General features: G+C 39.6%; 1 protein-coding gene across 4 annotated transcripts in view; it reads right to left on the reverse strand.

Annotated features, from left to right (window-relative positions):
* Positions 1 to 1,762: 1,762 nt before the first annotated feature.
* Positions 1,763 to 21,438, reverse strand: part of LOC144659655 (uncharacterized) — a 47,497-nt gene continuing 27,821 nt past the window's right edge. The window contains exons 1-6 of one of the 4 annotated variants that reach the window (XM_078520145.1): positions 18,120 to 18,140; positions 17,306 to 17,366; positions 16,733 to 16,834; positions 7,319 to 7,391; positions 2,344 to 6,846; positions 1,763 to 2,029 (exon numbers count right to left, since the gene is read on the reverse strand). In XM_078520145.1, coding sequence (XP_078376271.1) covers positions 2,005 to 2,029; positions 2,344 to 6,815 — 4,497 coding nt within the window. In that variant the 5' untranslated portion in view covers positions 6,816 to 6,846; positions 7,319 to 7,391; positions 16,733 to 16,834; positions 17,306 to 17,366; positions 18,120 to 18,140 and the 3' untranslated portion in view covers positions 1,763 to 2,004. Of the gene's footprint in view, positions 2,030 to 2,343; positions 6,847 to 7,318; positions 7,392 to 14,810; positions 14,916 to 16,732; positions 16,835 to 17,305; positions 17,367 to 18,119; positions 18,141 to 21,438 lie in introns of those variants that run through there. The other 3 variants (XM_078520144.1, XM_078520143.1, XM_078520141.1) reach the window with 3 other exon arrangements.

The following is a 21,438-nucleotide window of genomic DNA, read 5'->3' on the forward strand; positions in this document are numbered from 1 at the left end:
CTATACACGTTACTTTTACTATTCTAATGGTTTGCACCCAGTATTAAATTGAGTGTAAATAATCAGCCTAAAGTGTTCTGAGGTTCCGTTAAAATATACTCACAACACTAGCTAGACCTTTTACGTAATGTTTAATAAATGAGCAGCAGTGTTTTATCAAGTTTAAAACACGAGGCGCAGCCGAGTGTTTTAGACTTGATAAAGCACGAACTGCGAATTTATTGAACGGCTTCAAAATCTTCTGATGTAGATCAACTCATTCTTGCACTAATATTTAGATTTGGCGTTACCTTGGCCTAGAAAATTGGACGTAAAGTTTAGCCGTGTCTTTTTCAGATATAAAGACACTCGTTAAACATGAATTTCTTTGGTATTTTCTTATGAATTATTAATGAGTTTTTGAATAGAGTGATATCATTTAACCCCGTGAAACGATATGTAACTGTTAGTGCGTAATAGTCAAAACTAAACAAAAGAAAGCAATGGAATAAGTGACACATAGCATCTAAGAGTGTAATAACTATTTCACGGGTTTAGTAAAATCACTCTATTTGAAGTATTTCTATACTATGCCACATAAAATATACTGTTTTTTCCTTTTTTTTACAAGCCTTATTAACTAAGAACAAAGAAAATAAAATACCGTCGGAATTAAATTGCTAAAACACTAAGAAAACGTCTCGGCACTTCTATCGCCTTAAGATTAAAACTTGGTCACGATTATTTTCAGAAACTGAGAGTTAATGCTCTCGTCTTATCTTCACGTCGGTATCTTTATTCTTAAACGACGCCCTATGTCGCCTCATTTTCAAATTTTCCCCGTCAATGTAACCAATGTAAACATGGTCTTCAGTTTACCTTTGTGGATCAAATATAGATATTTACGCTGTTGGTTGACAGTAAAAATATTTGTTTCTGACTCACATAAATTTAAACATGTTTGACCTGAATTTTAGAAAAAGAGAAACTCAATTCATATGTACATTAAAGCCACTATTTTCTCACAAAATCTTGTAGATTGCGAGACTGAAGGATCGCGAAGCGAGGGAATTCTCCCTCACTTGTCTCGTGCGCGTCACGCGCGATGAAGACCCGCGCATCTCACATGATCTTTTGTGAAGAAATCAAGAGGCTGTCGCCAGCCTAAAATACAACATTTAGACTAAACTTCTATTAACCGTTGTACTGTCAAGACTCTGTCCTTCTTGGGAAGAACGTTTTACCAGAAGTCTAAAAATACTTCTGATTTACAGTAAAAAGCACACTTTCAAATGTCTTTGACAGCTTAATCGCCTGCAACAAAAGACTCTTCAAACAAGCAACCTAAGCCTTGTTAGAGTTGCAGTTCTTGGTGTTATCTTTTCAGTATCCCAATGCCTTTAATTTTACGTGAGGAAACAATTTTCTTGAATTTCTCATGTCGCTATAGGATCGTGAAACTTGAACCCATGAAAAGCGTAAACTGTGACAGTTTTGAATAGCCTTGTTTTCAGAAATTGTGTACTAACAGCCGCACAACGTGGCAATGGTAGGCGGCAAGGAGGATCAAAGGCTCATTCTGCAAGAGGGGCGAGGGGCGGGGGCAGGTCTAGAAATATTAGAAAACTAGGTTACTGTTTCAATTTAAAGCTAATGAAAAGCAAATGACACACTTTGTGACTGTGCCTAAAAGTTTGCACCCTTCTGGTCTACCCTTCTCTCCTCCCCTCCATCCATTTTTTTTTTGCCCACTGCTTTCACATTCCTTTGTTTCCCCCCCCCCCCCCAAAACATTGATGTAATGAATCCTGGCTCACATGGCTGGTCAAAACTACTAAAAAAGGTTTTGTCATAGAAAGCAATCCTTCGTGTATTTGGAAAGAAACTTAGTTTTGTAGGTTTTATGCGTTCCGCGACACGCAATTCACTCCTCGCAAAAATAAAAGGCATTAGGATACTTGATTTGATACTACGGCATCGTCCAGTTAGCGGATTCCCGATATGTCAACCAACAGTATATACTTTTCACTCTTGAGGCTTGATCCCATCGCTAAAAAAAAAAAAATTAAAAAGTAAAATAAAAATATAAGAACACACTATGTTATTTACAACATGCAGGTTCAATGATGCTTACCAGAAATTTAAGAAATCGCAAATTTCTTAGCATTCTTAGCAAAATAAACTGGTTAAGGTTATCACAAAACTGACCACTGGGGGTGGGGGTGAGAAGGGAAATGTTGCAAGTGTGATCAAAACCACATGCCAGGTGTTAATGAGAAGCTCATGTGTGCTGAAATACGGGCTATCTCGAAACTGAACAATTTTCAACTTGGTGTTTTTTTATTGTTTCTAATAACAGCTCACTTTTTGTTCCTCCTGCTGCTTTTATCTTGTGGCAACTTCACATGAAGAAGTTTGAAACTGTGTTTGGAATTTCTAAGGCCCATGGCGACAAGACGCTTAAGAGGACAGGCTGCTAAACTGCACACTTCGCTTTCCATGGTAATTTCACTTAGCAGTTCACCGAACTTGACGTTAAACAGTCGAAGACATTGACCTCTGGATATATCAAAAATGCTGATAACGCATTCTTCGTTACTGACGAACTTGCAACAGGGTTCAAAGTTAAGATGGCAACCAGATGTGCATAACGTATGAAGTATTCTCCCTGAAACTGAATCGAGGACGTAAGGGGCTATGTAGCCTGGATGGTCAGCTTTAGATTGTCCAGCAACAACACAATACTGTTCAGTAGGAGAAAATGTGTTGCACCGAGAAAAGGGTTCCGTATCATATGGTTGAGATATTTTCCAGAGTACATCTTCGCCACACTGCATCTGCAACTCCTTCCTGGCTATCACTTTGGTTATCACATGACATTTACTGTTACATGCAACAAATATTCCAAGAATACTGATTGTTGACACAATGTCTTCATTAGTTGTATCCAGAATGATCACTTCCCTACTGCACCACACTTCACAGGCCACGCGTTCTTCTGATATGGGGATTACACGACTGATGTTCCTCATGTCAGTCCAACTTCGGATGCACTCAGACAACTCAAAATTCCACAGCTCTAAGGTGCCAGGTCTTGTTCTAAATAGAACACCTGCTCTTACAGCTACAAAAAAAGTAGCAAAACTTAAATTATATATGAAATCAACGCTTTTCTCAGCACTGGTCCTCCCACTCGAAATGTGCCAAGCTGTAAGTGTTGTTTGAGCAAAATTTTGTTCGGTGACAACATAAAGAATGTCACTATCCAATGAAAATACTACCTCCTTCACAGCAGTCCTTGAAAATCCTTTTTTGTCTTTCGTTAGTTCGTCGGGGTGCAACATCTCTATGACACTACTACAAGAAGAAACCATCAGTAAAGATTGTTTATTTAGTACAAACGCAAGTTCCGGCCTCCACGAAAAGGAACTCCGGTAAGAGAGAGAGCAAAACAGATCTCCTAATAAAAAGCCAGTGTCACTGGAGGTTTCGTATTCCCAAGGGTAATAACGGACTCTGTCTGTTAAAACACCTAACGAAAAGTTGTAATCATTTTCCATGTTGACGTGTAAACAAAACAGTTCGCAGTCGTCGTCACTACCCATTTTAGAATGTACGCAAAAAAGGAATCGACCGTCAGGAGAGAACTTAATCATTCCACATTCTTCTGAAGTAGTAGTCCAGGCTAGAGCTTTAAAACCATCCAGTACATCAACCAAACAAATCACACCAGAAGGGTGGGAAATTGCCAGCAGCCTTTCAGCGTGAGACCAAGCAAAAGATAAAATATCTTCAATGAAGGTGAAATGGGTAATCTCTGATCCATCTGTCAGACTCCAAATGATAATTGATTTAGCATTGCCGACGCAATCAGTTAGCATCTTGGTCTTGTCTGCAGAAATTGAACAAACCGAGAAACGGCACTTGCTGGAAGGAAAAAGTGGTTTCAGGTCTCCATTGATAGTATAGGCATGGCTAAGGATTCCTGGTAAGACAAGGTGCTTAGTAGGATGAAAAACTACCGAGCGATAATAGGTCATGACATTAGATGACGGACCCGTTCTATATGGTTTATAGTCAGGGGCAGTGGCGTCAAAGTCCGACACGCAGTGGTAATCTTTCCTTACCTTGACATGGCGTTTCCATAGCTGCTTCCCAGTATGGAGTGACCATAACTGAATCGTGTCATCTAGGCATTCACAAACCATGTAGTCTAATTGGGGTGAAACGTCAAAACAAACTACTTCAGCTGAACATGGAAACTTCGATTGAACAAGCACTTCCAGATCGTTCTTGTGCACAAATTCCATATATGGAATTTCAGAATATCTAGTCTCCAAGAGTTTTAATGCTTCAGAAGACAGCTCAGGTCCTCCTTCATTCAATAAGGTTTGAAAGATGGCGTGAGGAAGTTTTGTTAATGTGCTTATATGCTTCCTTATCAGATACAACAAAGTGCCAGTTGCTTTCTGCCATTCTCCATTCAACCGTTTCACACCCTCTTGCTTTTGAACGCAAAGAATATCTTCAGATGCTGTAACACCCACGCACAGCTTTGCATACACTAGCTCTAAGTCCAAACAATATTTCTTAGCAACGTCCTCAAGGCTGCATACTCTCGCATCCTCTTCCAGTTGTAGCATGTGTTGAACGCCATGCTGCAGAGCGTACTTTGTAGTGTCAACAAAATGTGCAGCGTCAACGCCTTTTCGTTTGACATCATCAAGTTCATCAATGCAGAGTTTAGAAAGGACATGATGGCCTTCTTTTTCGTCTACACTGAAGTGGTGCTGTCCGTAGTTAGACTTTTCAATCAACCAGTCTTTGACCGACTTGTGAAAAAAGTGTATACGGCCATCTTGGACAGGCAAAAGCGCCGAGACACAACCAATTGCCGCATTTACTTTTCGCTGAACAGCTGATGACAAATTATCTGACAGCAACAATTTAGAAACAAAACCCAGTGGTAATGGCTCTCTTGCAGCTGCGACTGCACTCAGGAAATTCATAAATTGTTCTTCGGTGACCTTAAGTTCCTTACAAAGTTCAGTCTCCAGGCGTTTGAAATATGAGTGGTAAACAGACGAAATACCTGATGGTAAGGTGCTGTCCAGCAGTTCAGGAGTTAGGAGTGGTACTTCTTCCTTTATGAAATCTACCAGGTAATGAGCATATAACATGACTCCTTCTGACTTTTCAACCAGCACTTGCAAGATGATTTCTTGATATTCAGATTGCAATACATTGCCAAGATGCATTTTAAAGCAAAGGTGAATATCCTTTAAGTTCTCTTCAACGTTTGGCTCCAGCTGCAGAGGCTGCAAGCGTTTCAGATTTTCTGCTATGTTTATTTCCGGTCGTGTTGTCACCAGAAAACGGATCCAAAGTGGAAGAGTTTGGAAGTAATTGCTAATCACATCAAGCAGCTCGTTGCGTCCTTGGTATTCACTCTCATCTAAGCCATCTATTACCAGGAGATACGTCACACCAGGGTCATTTAGGCTGGTTAGAGGTTCCTCAAGGAGTAATTCAAACAGATCCATCACTTCCATGTCGTTGATTTCTAGCCCCAGGTTTCTAGACAGCTTTTCCACAAGAGCTTTCTTGTAGTCTGGCAGAAAATCAGCAAGGTGACTGCCTAAGGACTGAAGCATCACTTTGGGATTCCTGTGGCGTGCCCTCTCATGCTGACAAAAGTGGCCTCCTGCTAGCCTCCCAGCTTGTAGCAGCTTTTCGCACATGGCCGCTGCGACCACTGACTTCCCCATTCCAGGAGTTCCACTAATCACCATCACACGATTTGCGGAACTTGTGTCATCCAACCAGCTCTGGACTTTTGCGAAGATTGACAAGCGGGTTCCCTCTACATATCTTTTTGCGTGATGTCTTACGTTTTTCAGGAAATCAATCTTTGCTAGATTCTTGAGGATTTCATCTCCTCTGTGCTTCAATCTTTCTCGTTCCAGGTTTTCACTCTTCTGCTGAAATCGCAGTTGCAAAGTTTCAAGACGCTCACTCACACCTTCTACTATGGCCTTGGTCTCTTGAATTACCTTCTCTGTGTTAGTTTGGCCTTGACGCATTTCTTGAATTACACGGCTGTCATGGAGTTGAGTTTGACGAGCTTCCGTAACAATGTCATGTGTTGTCTTCTCGATGTGGAGTACTTCTAGTTGGGTCTTGTGTACTTCATTAACAGTTTGTTGTACTTTGGTCTGAGATTGACGCACGTCCTTAAGCTGTGACTTGTTATCCTCTTCACTGTCAGCCCACTCAAGTAACATGTCAATATAGTCTTCCTCACCACAACGCTCTGCCTTCAGTCTGTCAATTTCGGCCTGATGGAAACCAAGAGCAACAAGAACAGCACTTATTTCAAGCCACAGAGCAGAGAAACTCGATGTGTTAACACCAGTAGTGGTGACATGGCCATACAACTCATTGCGGAAACACTTAATGCGAGCAAGGTTTGCCTCAAGAGAGGTGTCACTTGGGGGTGGCTTAGAGTGCCAAAATGATAGGGGACGGTATAGTCCGCAAATGTTGGTTAGAAGCAGGAATAACAAGGTTATATCAAATGTGTTGGAGTCAGGAGCGGCTCCACTGGGTGGAAACATAAGGCCCCACTGAGGTCTATGCAAAACTCTCTTCCTTAAGAGATTGTTCAGGGTGAGATAGTTTGCATTGAGATCAGCCAACAGATTTGCTGGGGGATGATATCGATCGAAAACCGCCCTCAGAACTGTTGTTCCACCATCAATGAGAAGTCTGCTGAGCTTTGCTCCATTTGTCTTCTCTACAGAGCTGGCCAGAGGTGAAGGTGCAGCAGCTGCCATCTTAATCCAAAGTACAAAGTAACGATTAGTCCTCCAGTTGTACCTGTTGACATAAAAAAAGCATTTTACATATGAAGCATATTAACAATATTATTTAAAGGCTGGAGCGTAATTGTCTTATTAAATCTAAGCCATTTTGTTGGCCTCTCAGTCACAACATTTGCCTGCAGTGAACTTGGCTCATTCTCACTGACTTTCTTCTGATTAACGATAATATTATCTACAGTTTAGCATCAGATTGCTGTAAAGCCGTGGCTACAGCTAAAGTCTTTTACATGCCTATCAAGTGCGACTGTTCCTGCATTTATAGGGTCGCAATGCATACAGAGACTTTTGTTGCTGCAGCTGTAGGGTATCACTCAGGAAGGTCTGTTATCAAATTTCACTAGTTTTCCCCCGTTATGTTTCCACTGTACTATTTTTGCATCAAATTTCTTTAGTACTGTTTAAGATGCTATCAACAGTAACCAAGTTAACATATGAAGTAATGCGTTTTTATAAACAATTATACCAGTGACCAATGTTCCTCCAGATAGTCAATTCTCTGTCCTTTCATGTCCATCTGATCCCCTTTTCCTGAAATCAAGATTACATGATGTTAACACAAGGTCTAAAGTGTTCATATAGCTAGATTCAACAGTAAATACCAGGAAAATGGTGTGATATAAATAAAGCCCAGAACTTTGGTTGAAAACAGTAGGATACCAATATAAATAGTACAGCTGTAGCATGTAATGCCCCATATCAGTTAGAGCTGACTGCCATGCTTGCTGGAATTCCCAGGGCCAATGTGGTATGGTTAGACTATGTGTCAATTTACATGTACGTCAAAACTGTTTGTGAGTATCTGAAGCTACAATGGTCTATCTCTTTACTATCTACCTCCCCTACCCCACAGGCTTACAACAAAACATAATTATAGTCTGGGCTCTACCTCCAAAATGTAGTACAAACCCCGACCCCACCCCACCCCACCACAAAACATAATATGGGCTTTACATCATTCAAAATGACCTCCCCCACCCCACCCCACCACAAAACATAATATGGGCTTTACATCCAAAATGTAATACCTCCCCCACCCCACCACAAAACATAATATGGGCTTTACATCCAAAATGTAATACCTCCTAATCCCACCACAAAACATAATATGGGCTTTACATCCAAAATGTAATACCTCCTAATCCCACCCCACCACAAAACATAATATGGGCTTTACATCCAAAATGTAATACCTCCCCCCACCCCACCACAAAACATAATATGGGCTTTACATCCAAAATGTAATACCTCCTAATCCCACCACAAAACATAATATGGGCTTTACATCCAAAATGTAATACCTCCTAATCCCACCCCACCACAAAACATAATATGGGCTTTACGTCCAAAATGTAATACTTCCCCCACCCCACCCCACCCCACCACAAAACATAATATGGGCTTTACATCCAAAATGTAATACCTCCCCCATCCCACCCCACCACAAAACATAATATGGGCTTTACATCCAAAATGTAATACCTCCTAATCCCACCACAAAACATAATATGGGCTTTACATCCAAAATGTAATACCTCCTAATCCCACCCCACCACAAAACATAATATGGGCTTTACATCCAAAAAGTAATACCTCCTAATCCCACCCCACCACAAAACATAATATGGGCTCTACATCCAAAATGTAATACCTCCCCCACCCCACCACAAAACATAATATGGGTTCTACATCCAAAATGTAATACCTCCCCCACCCCACCACAGAACATAATATGGGTTCTACATCCAAAATGTAATACCTCCCCACCCCACCACAAAACATAATATGGGTTCTACATCCAAAATGTAATACCTCCCCCACCCCACCACAAAACATAATATGGGTTCTACATCCAAAATGTAATACCTCCCCCACCCCACCACAAAACATAATATGGGTTCTACATCCAAAATGTAATACCTCCCCCACCCCACCACAAAACATAATATGGGTTCTACATCCAAAATGTAATACCTCCCCCACCCCACCACAAAACATAATATGGGCTCTACATCCAAAATGTAATACCTCCCCACCCCACCCCACCCAACCACAAAACATGATATGGGCTTTACATCCAAAATGTAATACCTCCTAATCCCACCCCACCACAAAACATAATATGGGCTTTACATCCAAAATGTAATACCTCCCCCATTCCCATCCCACCCCACCCCACCACAAAACATAATATGGGCTTTACATCCAAAATGTAATACCTCCCCCATCCCATCCCACCCCACCCCACCACAAAACATAATATGGGCTTTACATCCAAAATGTAATACCTCCCCCACCCCACCCCACCCCACCCCACCACAAAACATAATATGGGCTTTACATCCAAAATGTAATGACACCGCTGAAAAACGTTTGCGCATGTGCAGAACTTTTGAAAGATTATAAGGGAATGACTGAAAATGTGAACATTTTGGCGATTTTTAAGGAAACCCCTGAATATTTAAGGTCAAGATTTTAACTTAAGGTACATTCTTTTATGTTCTTTTACCTCTCAATTTCCAGTTTGATAATTTTTCTTCCAATTTTTGCTATAAGCATCGGAAGTTCGTACGCTCGGGCTAAAATTTTGTCATCGATGGAACAGTCTCCGCACGTAAGTGGATCCTGAACATGTTGCTCATTTGTAAGAAATCCCTAACATATCTAACGCTGATATTAAAACTATAGTGACACCTTACCTTGGTTGTGTTAACGCTAGTTTCTTATTTGTCGATCTTTCTTCTACTATCTGCCACACATCTCGAAAGTTCGCAATACACTGTTTAAATATCGATCTTTCTGAACGCCGGAAATGGCCCACGTTTTACTTGTAGGTGGCATCATCATATTTAAGGTTGAAATTCAAACCAGTAGATGTATCATTTTGTGTTAAGTTAAACTCTTGTTTCCACCCACAAAGTTTGTCTTCTAAATATTTTTATCAACACAATCAGCTTGCATGTTAGCTGAGGGCTGACAATGTGCGATTGCAAAGTACATCGATCGTCCTAGGCCTTAGTATACCGTAGAATTCCGGTTATAAGCCCTGGGCTTATACAACTTCGTAAGGGTTTTTGGGTGGGCTTATAAGCGGAGGGGCTTATATTCGGGAGGGCTTATAAGCGGAAGGAAAAAAACGTTTCGAAACGAGCCTCGGGAGTGTTGATCGAAATACGTTTTTAAGTTAAAAACGCACAAAAAAAGCAACATTTAGCCCTGTTCAGTACTGTCATCCGGTAGAGGGGGGCTTATATCCGGGGGGGGGGGGCTTATAACCGGATGTATTTTTTTGTTTCCAAGTTGATGGGCCTATAACCGGGGGGGCTTTTAAGCGGGGGGGGCTTATAACCGGAATTTTACGGTATCTAAAATTAATATAAAAATACCGGCTCATTTTCATATATTTGCCAAAATACTGTTTTCTACCCCGCTGATCTTTCTTCTTTGTTGCCTTACAAGCTTAAAACGTTTGCAATAAAGATCATTTAAAAGTATTCCATTACATTCGAGTCATTATATTGCTCCTAAAAACTATGCTTGTAGTATCCTGTATTTTATTTTCAGTAGCTGAGTTTCATAAAGCTCTAATAAAAACACATTGTACTTACTTTCCTGCATAACATGGAATAATAAAGAGAGAGAGAGACTGTTTCTTGCTTTTAGGAGCAGAATATTAAAACAGGCATTACTTGTTTTGCTTGGGAATAACTTAACTTATATTTAATTTGATCAATGTTTCCCAATCAATGGTCAACATGAATAAGGAAAAACTGTCATCGCTCACAAAAAAAATTGTCTTCATTTTGATTTCATGGTCATTTTGATTATTATGAGATTATAATTAGCAAGTCTTTTATTTTCATGATTCATTACATATTATTATACCTTGTAATAACAAAATAATACTTATCATTTTCAGGTCAGTTTAAGTTTTGCTTTATGCTACCTTAAAAAAACTAGCTAACCCTAACCTCAACATATACTTACTGTTACAGTATAAACCTATAATTTTGGAAAACTCAGTTGTGTTACAAACTTGCTCCCAGCTAAGTATTGGCATTCAAAGGAAAATAATTATTGTAGAGTTTGATTTTACTTTTGTAACTTTTCAATGAGGTTGTTAATATTTTTGGTTGTCCTTAATTTACTATAAAGATAATATAAAATGCTACTAAGCATAAGCAGTGCAGAAGAATTTTATACAAGAGAAGTAAAACCATGATTGATGTTTACATTATCCAGGATCATTGTTTATTTTTTTTGTCTTTCAAAGGGCATGGCATTTATATGTTGCTACTGTTATCCCTACTCCACAAGAAAAACTTAGAAAGGATCCCAAAAGTATGACCTCTTTTGATCTTCATCTAATATTCTAGCAGTCATTATCCAATTGGACAGCTCTCAGATGTCTTATAATAGGTGTAAGTCTGCATGAAAGGATCTGAGTAATTGAAATCAGTCACTCATTTGGGTTTTTTCTTGCTTTAAATATAACCATAATAGTTATATAGATAAACTGCACTTGTAATTTCTACAGCCGAAATTATGGTATTTGAATGCTATTTTTTAGTAAGGACAAATCTATTATGTGCAATTTTTTTACAAATCTGATGAACAGTCCCTTCATGAAAATAAAACACATTGAACTCATATGCATATGCATGCTAGCTTGAATTCAATAATGTAAATAACTTTTTCACAAATAGTGTGTTTTTCTCCAGAGTCAGTTATCATTAAAAATGCTTGCCATCACGTTTCTTATCCACTTGTGTTTCTTCTGAGTGAACATTTCATGAGGCACTGGAATTATTTCTGAATGTTTATAATGCAACCAATTAATCTGTGGCAAAGTAAAACTCCAAAATAAAGTAAATCACAGTCAAAGCGAACCTGAATTGTTTATTTAAAACAGTAAACAACATTGGTTCACCACTGGTTTCTTCCAAAGTAAATCAGAAACTGTCTAAAATGGCTGCAATTCATTGATTATCAGCAGTTGTAAAATATTCTTACTAGCATTCATGTCATTCATAAATAACAAATTTCACTGTTAATGTTATAACCCACACTGTGATGATTGATTAATGATTTCATTTTCGACGGGGTGACAAATACACTGATCAGTTTTGCTTCCCATAAGAAACTTTATAAATCAATAACCATATATAACATACTCAAATCTAGAATGTAAAAATCAATCAATCAATAAAATAAATAAGCTTACATCAAGCAAACGATATTCCAAAGTAGTGAAGTACAACTAGTCAATTATGTCGTTTAGTGAAAACGGGTGAACATCATTGTGGACATTTCTCGTTACGCTGGAAGGTGTCCTGGCAAATACATCACTCAGTTGCTTCTGTTTTCGGTGTATAAAAAGCAACAAACGTCCAAGATGGGAACTGCAGACTGAAGCATAATTTTAGCTAATTTTGACCGCGCCGCACGAGTTATCAGAGTGATTTGTCACCTAAAAATTCTGCTCCAGATCTTCAATGGTAATTTTCTCTTGTGCTCTCTGGACCAAACAAATCCAGAAGTTAAATTTCAATTATAATGCTACCTTTTCCATGCTAAACTCCATAAAATTCGAACTGTTCAGAAACGAAAATCCCTTTGTTTTCATTCCAGAATCGTGACATTGCAGGCATGCGCAGTGCGTTTTTCAGCGGTGTCAATGTAATACCTCCCCAACCCACCACAAAACATAATATGGGTTCTACATCCAAAATGTAATACCTCCTAATCCCACCCCACCACAAAACATAATATGGGCTTTACATCCAAAATGTAATACCTCCCCCACCCACCACAAAACATAATATGGGCTTTACATCCAAAATGTAATACCTCCCCAACCCACCACAAAACATAATATGGGCTTTACATCCAAAATGTAATACCTCCTAATCCCACCCCACCACAAAACATAATATGGGCTTTACATCCAAAATGTAATACCTCCTAATCCCACCACAAAACATAATATGGGCTTTACATCCAAAATGTAATACCTCCCCCACCCCACCACAAAACATAATATGGGCTTTACATCCAAAATGTAATACCTCCTAATCCCACTCCACCACAAAACATAATATGGGCTTTACATCCAAAATGTAATACCTCCCCCACCCCACCCCACCCCACCCCACCACAAAACATAATATGGGCTTTACATCCAAAATGTAATACCTCCCCACCCCACCCCACCCCACCACAAAACATAATATGGGCTCTACATCCAAAATGTAATACCTCCCCCACCCCACCCCACCACAAAACATAATATGGGCTTTACATCCAAAATGTTATACCTCCCCACCCCACCCCACCCCACCACAAAACATAACATGGGCTCTACATCCAAAATGTAATACCTCCCCCACCCCACCCCACCACAAAACATAATATGGGCTTTACATCCAAAATGTTATACCTCCCCACCCCACCCCACCCCACCACAAAACATAATATGGGCTCTACATCCAAAATGTAATACCTCCCCCACCCCACCCCACCACAAAACATAATATGGGCTTTACATCCAAAATGTTATACCTCCCCACCCCACCCCACCCCACCACAAAACATAACATGGGCTCTACATCCAAAATGTAATACCTCCCCCACCCCACCCCACCACAAAACATAATATGGGCTCTACATCCAAAATGTAATACCTCTCCCACCCCACTCCACCACAAAACATAATATGGGCTCTACATCCAAAATGTAATACCTCCCCCACCCCACCCCACCACAAAACATAATATGGGCCTTACATCCAAAATGTAATACCTCCTAATCCCACCCCACCACAAAACATAATATGGGCTCTACATCCAAAATGTAATACCTCCCCACCCCACCCCACCACAAAACATAATATGGGCTCTACATCCAAAATGTAATACCTCCCCCACCCCACCCCACCCCCACCCCACCACAAAACATAATATGGGCCTTACATCCAAAATGTAATACCTCCCCCATTCCATCCCACCACAAAACATAATATGGGCTTTACATCCAAAATGTAATACCTCCCCCACCCCACCCCACCACAAAACATGATATGGGCTCTAGGTCCAAAATGTAATACCTCCCCCACCCCACCCCACCACAAAACATGATATGGGCTCTAGGTCCAAAATGTAATACCTCCCCCCACCCCACCCCACCACAAAACATGATATGGGCTTTACGTCCAAAATGTAATACCTCCCCCCACCCCACCCCACCACAAAACATGATATGGGCTTTACGTCCAAAATGTAATACCTCCCCCACCCCACCCCACCACAAAACATAATATGGGCTTTACATCCAAAATGTAATACCTCCTAATCCCACTCCACCACAAAACATAATATGGGCTTTACATCCAAAATTTAATATCTCCCCCACCCCACCCCCACCCCACCCCACCACAAAACATAATATGGGCTTTACATCCAAAATGTAATACCTCCCCCCACCCTACCACAAAACATAATATGGGCTCTATGTCTAAAATGTAATATCTCCCCAACCCCACCCCACCACAAAACATAATATGGGCTCTATGTCTAAAATGTAATATCTCCCCAACCCCACCCCACCACAAAACATAATATGGGCTCTATGTCCAAAATGTAATACGTCTAATCCTACTCCACCAAAGAATGAAGACAAACAAACCAAAAATTATGGGCCACACTACAATGGAAACATTGTCACCTCCATGTGCAGAATTTGTCAACATATCTACTGAAGATAATATTCCCACGGCTTTTGTTATGTTATGACAGGAACTTTTCACAGAAGCCCCAAGCCAGAGAAAAATGCCTAAATTTACATGTATCTGATTTCAAATATCACAACAATGTGGATAACCAAAAAAGAATGCACCAGTTGATGTTTATTCTAGATTCCAGTACCTTAAGTTTACTTTAAAATAATCCATACCTGCAGTTCAAATTGTTATATCATCAATCTTATTTTCACTTTGTATATCACAGCTTGGCCATGGAACCAAAGATGAATGAATGTACATGTAATTTTCACAAGTGCCTGAAGAAATCAAAATGTAAAAAGGTAAATGTCAAGTCTGCATTGGGCCAATGTGATCCCTCATGCTGGAGCTTATATCTTGGGTTTCCATAGCATTTCCATAGCATGTTTATTCTGCTTGGATGGGCTGCTAGTTTAACTGCAGGGGTACCAGGAACATTGAATTCACCAGTACCCATTTATACACCTGGATGGAGAGAGGCATTGTGAGAGTAAAGTGTCTTGTTCAAGAACACAGCACAATGAATCTGGCCGGGAATCAATTCTGAACCCCTCAATTCCAATAATAGAGTCAAAAAGCAAATCCAGTAATAACCAAGTTTGAGCAAGCCTTAAAAATATATTGTTTGATTGTAACAACGTTTCAGATATTGAAAATGACTTTTCAGACTTTTCATAACCAGTCTCCTCTACTAACTATGTTCAGACAAAAAAACATTTTTCTTTTTTTAAAATTCAAAGGTCGCCCTCGAATCACAAAAAAAATTAATAAGCGCCACAGCGTTTAATCGAATAAATACGGTAGTTGTCACTGTGGGAATAAATCAATATCTACTGAATGCCATAATTTTGGTTGTTTGACCACTGAAATTGGTTGACATTTTCACAGAAAGGTCCTATACATGTATAGCTAAGTTTGTATTTGTGACAATTTGCTTGAATCAGTATGGTTTGCTTTTTCTTGGCTATCTCTATTGTAACACATGTTAATAAATGATCAGCAGACACTGGCTTGTGATATTTGACGAAAACCATTGCATTTTTGTGTTGTGGTTTCAATTTAACTTTGGTTTAAAAATTTTCACACCGGTTTGATTTCCTTTTTCTTTTGGTTTAAAAAATTGTAAACCAAAGATAAATTTAAACCACAACATATACAACTGAACACAGAGTTCATGTTTGTGTTCTTGATCCAATTACTTGAATTTTTTTTGTTTCTGAATGATTCTGTGAATGGTTTTAATTTTGATTCAATCACTTGTTGGTATTTGATTCCATGTGATGAATGCTTATCACAGCACCTCTTACATCCCCAAGAAGGTCAGGAGCCTTATAAACAAAGGTGATTTGAAGTTTTGGATTGAGAGCTGCTCTAATCTTTTCACCTAGGATGACCAGAGCACCAATGGCAAGTATTTTTTTTGTGGGTGAATTAATTTAAATAGGGATTTTTTTGTGAAGACAAACTAAAGTGCCTTTCTTGGGGTGGCCTTGGCATATTTCTGCAAATGAAGTACAAAGGCTACAAACGAACATGTTTTGCTGTTGTTGGTGTTGCTTTACAATGCATATGTGGTATTTTAAAAACTGGTTACACAATAATCTGCAAAGTATCCCGTGGTGTATCCAGGCTTTATCGCTATTGGAATTCCCTTTTCTGTAGTGTATTTTTGATTTCGCTTGTGACTTGTGGATTTTAAATGTGACGTTCACTGGGGTAATTTGACAACGGATTTTTTGGGGGAGTTATTTATGGTCCAGGGATTTTTTTTGGGTATTGTCGGAAGACATAGGGATTTTTTTGGGTTCTGGTTTTTCCCTCCATTCGATCATCCCCGTCATTTACAATCCAGAGTACCCCCCCCCCCCCCTGGGCAATTGACATCAGCATAAAGGGAGATTCAAACCTACTGCTACAGAGGTTGTCTTCTCTCGCTCACTTTGAATTCTACAACAGCTTTTTCACAGAGTATTCTCTCTTTCCAGCAGAGAGAAATGTTTTCTATGTCCAAGACAAATATCAAATGTGAAAAACCTGCTGGTTGATCTAGCCTAATTGCAGATTTGTACCTAAAGTTTACCAAAATAATTCCTACCTGCAGTTTGAATGACTACATCATGAATCACCACAAATTATTTAACTTTGAATTTCACAGCTCAGGACCAAAGATGTAATATTTACCACAAGTGAAAAATACCTGAAGAAAAAAAACAGTAATTAGAAATATATATTTTAATTTCATCTTGATAACTTATAAACATATCATATATTAATTCTTTTAGCTCTAAGAATGATTTCTATGCAAAATACAGAGTCAGACATACAGGCAAAAGGATGGGGGTGGGGAAGGTTCCATCAGGACGATCACAAAACTAACTCATTGTCCCCAGACTTAATATTAAAATCAAAGACCTGAGTGTATGAGAAGATGTAAGCTCAAGTCTGGTATAGAATGTGACTATATTTAACAGGAACAATTTTATAATGATTGCACGACTACCCTCTTGGAAACAATAAATATAGCTTTCCAATTCTAAAGTTGTTTTAATTTAAAACTTGCTTTTTTCAGCAAAGAGGACTTAATTTTTTTGTCCAAGGCGATCAAATGTGGAAAATCTGCAGCTGAACTTCATGGGCTTGATTCGTACCTAAAATTTATAATTCCTACCTGCAGTTTGAATTACTACGCCGTCAATTACATTTCCACGTTGAATTTCACAGCTCAGGACCTGAAACAGATGACAATTATACACTCCCAGGGGGGGTACTCCGGGATCCAAGTGACAGGGATGTGCGAAGGATTTTTTTGGAGTCGAAATTTTCGATTCCGGGATTTTTTTGGGTAGGAGAATTTGGCAGGTATTTTATTGGGTGACTTGATTTAAATAGGGGATTTTTTTGGGTATTAAAATCAAACTAAAGTGCCTTGGCGCGGCCTTGGCAATTAAGGGGCAATTTGACTAGGGATTTTTTGGGCGTTTTTTTTGGTCCAGGGATTTTTTTGGGTAATGTCGGGAGACTTAGGGATTTTTTTGGGTCCTGAGTTTTGCCCCCATTCGATCATCCCCGTCACTTTGATCCCAGAGTACCCCCCCTGGGAATACACTGAAGGCAAAAAATGTTTTGCACAAAAAACCCGAAATCAATATTCGATCGAGCAAAGCGGAAGTGAATAACAGGAGCTGCCTGAATGGTCCTTCAAAAAATGCATGTCACGCAAAATTTTAGCCAAATTTCAAGGGTCTCGTCGTCTTGATTTTTTTCTTTGACGCCTTCTCGGAGACTCGATTTCTTTTGCAAGGCTAAAAGGCTCTCAAAAGGTCTCGGGCTCGCAGAAAATATAGCAGTCATGTCGTCTCGCAAAGTCTTCGACATCCCTCATTAATGATCCAGAAATCAGTGTTCAAACAAACAAATAGAAACCTTGTATTACAGTTAAAAAGTCCCAAAAAACGATTTACACTGTATCTTCCTGAACGTACCTTGTTGCTGAAACCAGATCTACAGAAATTTTCAACTCAGCAAACAGCAAAACAACACCTCAAGTTAGAATGCAAAGCTATTAGTATGTGAAAGTAAACCCGCACAGAGATCTGGGACCGACCCAGAATCCCCGGGGCCTGGAAAAAATCAGGAATGGCGCTGGAATTTGAACCTTTTGAAGTGTGGAATGATGTCCATGGGGTGATGCATGATAGTTTCGCGAATACAATGCAATGCATTTTATTTCAGTAGTGTCGCAGCTCTCGAAACTTCTTTTTTGACTGGTGTTTATAGTGTAGTAACTGTGTTTAGGAAAAAATACCATGCCAGATATATAATCTCGTACCCAGATGTCTACTTACCACGGTAGTACACATCTAGTCAAGTGCGTTAAGTTCGTCAATCTGATTGGTTGATGAAAAGCTTCAGCATTTGCGCGCGGATGATGCAAACTTTGTTTCGCACGCGCGCACCGTACGTTAGCTAGTAAGAAAATATTTGGATTCAAAGGCTTTTCTAAACACGCGTTCGGGTTTGAACGTTAATAATGCGAACTAACTACAGATACAGTTTGTAGTCCAAGCTTGTAAATACAAAATGTTTTAAAAAGACGATAATTCGTGGGTAAAAAGATGAGTAAAAAAAAATTGCAAATCTGACGCGTACAGCTATCCTGTACGCGTCAAACACAGCGCGCGCTTTTCCCCGCCGTTAATTAATATAAAGGCTGGTTTGAGTGTTTTAATTTAGGAGCAAAACCAAAGTGGCGGCCTCTTTTTCTTCCCAAATCTATCTCAAGATTGTGTTACTTGTGTTTCCTTCTATAGGAAAGACGTTCATGAGCTATTTACAGTGGCCAAGGGAGCTTTTTATCTACTCAATTGCCGAGCATTGTCGCGTCGTGTGTCAGATTTCTGACACATTTGACGAAACTGTGACGCGTAACTGACCGGCACACGTCACAAATCACAGTGGTAGAGTAACAATACAGAGAGAAAGAATAGAGACAGTGCTATAAGTGGGCATAAAGTAACAAGCACTTACACCTCCAGTGAGGTCTGTATCAAAACAAGGTCAAACGTGCCGCAATTGTGTGGGGAAAAGTTCCTTATAGTGTCTGAAGGTTTGCATATCGAGAAAACGCTGCGGAATGCCCTTGGGGCTCTGTTGCGTGGTAGTGGTTGTGTAAATGATTTGAAAAAATCGGCAGATTAGTTTTTGGAAGCAACGCATATTACTCGGACATTACTAAAACATTGTAAGGCGAGGAAACTAGTGCAAGCGCACCTTAATTAACAGGAGGGGTTTACGAAAAGCTGGGGGCAAGATTACAAAAAAATGGCGACACGCAACGACAGTCTTGACAGAAACATGTGCAGAAACAGAAATAGTTCTGTTGGCATTGATACATTCGCACAGAGAACGAGACCTAAAGCATCTTAAAAAACGTACGTACCTCTTCTTTGCTTTAGACAACCACGTTAATTGCAGTCGCTGGGTTAGTTAGTGTCCAACATTTTCAGCATGTTATGAGTCATCCAGGAAACATCTATGCGGCTTTATGTGCTCCTAATCGATCAAGCCCACGAACAGAAAAAAGCCAAAGTCAAGAACACTGGAGGGGTTGTGGAGCTAACGGAGAACCCATCCCGTCTAATAGCGCACTATCAAAGAATCTGATTGGGAAACGGCAATACAATTCAATCACCCGACCATTAAGAGGAAGTCTTTTGTCAGCAAATTAAATCAAAGCAAGCGGGCATGACGTATGCCGGTATATCAGTAGCCAGCAACGTAAAGGCGACCTTAGCATATTTTTCGCCCATAAAAACCACGCTTTTCCACCTTTTATACGATTATGACAATTTGGACGTCGAGTCTACTCAAAGTAACGCAAGATACCGGGAAAGTGAAGTGTTTGACGGTAACGTCCTGATTTACAATCCTAGCCAAACGTTACACAATTGTTTTCAGAGTATTCAGAACAAATCTTTCTGCCATTTCTCAGGCGGGAATTGAAAACTGTCAATTGAGTGGAGGTAGTGTAGGATCGCAGTGTGCCAGACAGAGCGAGGAATGGCACAAAGGAGAAATATAGGCCTGGTGCTCAAGTAAAATTAAGTCCCCTATATGAAAGAACTGGAATGCCTTCTTCACGGTACAAAAACCAAAGATGAGTAGTTAAACTTTATTTCTAAAGATGGGACTCATGTTGAATGAGAACAATCAAAAGAAAGGGAATGGCACAAAAAGTACTTCGGTAGTTGCAAAGGGTAGCGACAAATTGATGATGGACTTCATTTATAAACATGTATAAAGAAGCGGATATCAGAGAAATAGTTTGTTTGTTAAACGCACTTGAAAATGGGCAGAGCAAAATTGAAATTTGAACAGTGGACACGGATATTGGTCTTGATGTTGCTGCACTGGTTGACCAATGCATTAATATACAAGGGGTAGTCTCTGCGAGTAAACTGGCATATCGGTGACGCGGTTTGGAATTGGAACATATTTTCTGAGAAGTCAATTACAATTCTTTGGAAATTTAGGCATGGAGCAATAAAAGTCAATTCCTGCTTTTAACGTCTTTTGTTAGGCTGCGATACAAATTTGTCCTTTTTGTGAAGCCTTTCCTTACTTAAAACAAAGCAAGTTCGTTACAGTTAGCTGTTCTTCAGCACACTCAGAAACTAAAGATAGATTGACAGTAAACAGTAAATAGTAAACCGGATTACAATTACATTTTTTTTAAAAATCTATTTTTTAACAGGAAGTAATTTGTTTTTTATGATGCTTTGTTAACAAAATTCAAAGAGCTGCATACCAGGCTGGGGTTTTGGCCGTGAGTACAGAGACAGAATAATAAATTATTCACTAAAAACCTGAAGGTGGAAGTGGAAAGAAAAGAGTTTGCAATTAAGTCAGCGCGTGGCAATTCCGGAGGAGGCAGGAATAGCGTTCAAACAGCCCCTTAAAATCAAGCTGTTCCTCAAAGTGTAGCTGGAGTGTGCGTTTTCCATCAATTTGATAAAAGTATCACAAAAAAGGTATCTTAACACTATCCAGACCAGGGTGGCGGAAAGTGCCTGCGCCGACTTTGAACGTTTCTAACTTTTTCAACATTCAACCAAACACTGCCAAACTTTGCAACTTTATCTAAAATATATTTGGCAATAATTTGAAATTACAGGTTGTTGTGTCAGAGACATGATGTTGCCATGGAAACGGCATTTTGAGAGATATGTTTTACCAAATTTGCAATTTTTGTGTTTTTATAGATGAAAATTAATTTTAATGCAGTTATTTTCACCTTTTGGG

The sequence above is a fragment of the Oculina patagonica genome, chromosome 7, assembly GCF_052425735.1.
Source record: "Oculina patagonica isolate OP01 chromosome 7, crgOcupat, whole genome shotgun sequence".
Taxonomy (NCBI): Eukaryota; Metazoa; Cnidaria; class Anthozoa; order Scleractinia; family Oculinidae; genus Oculina; species Oculina patagonica.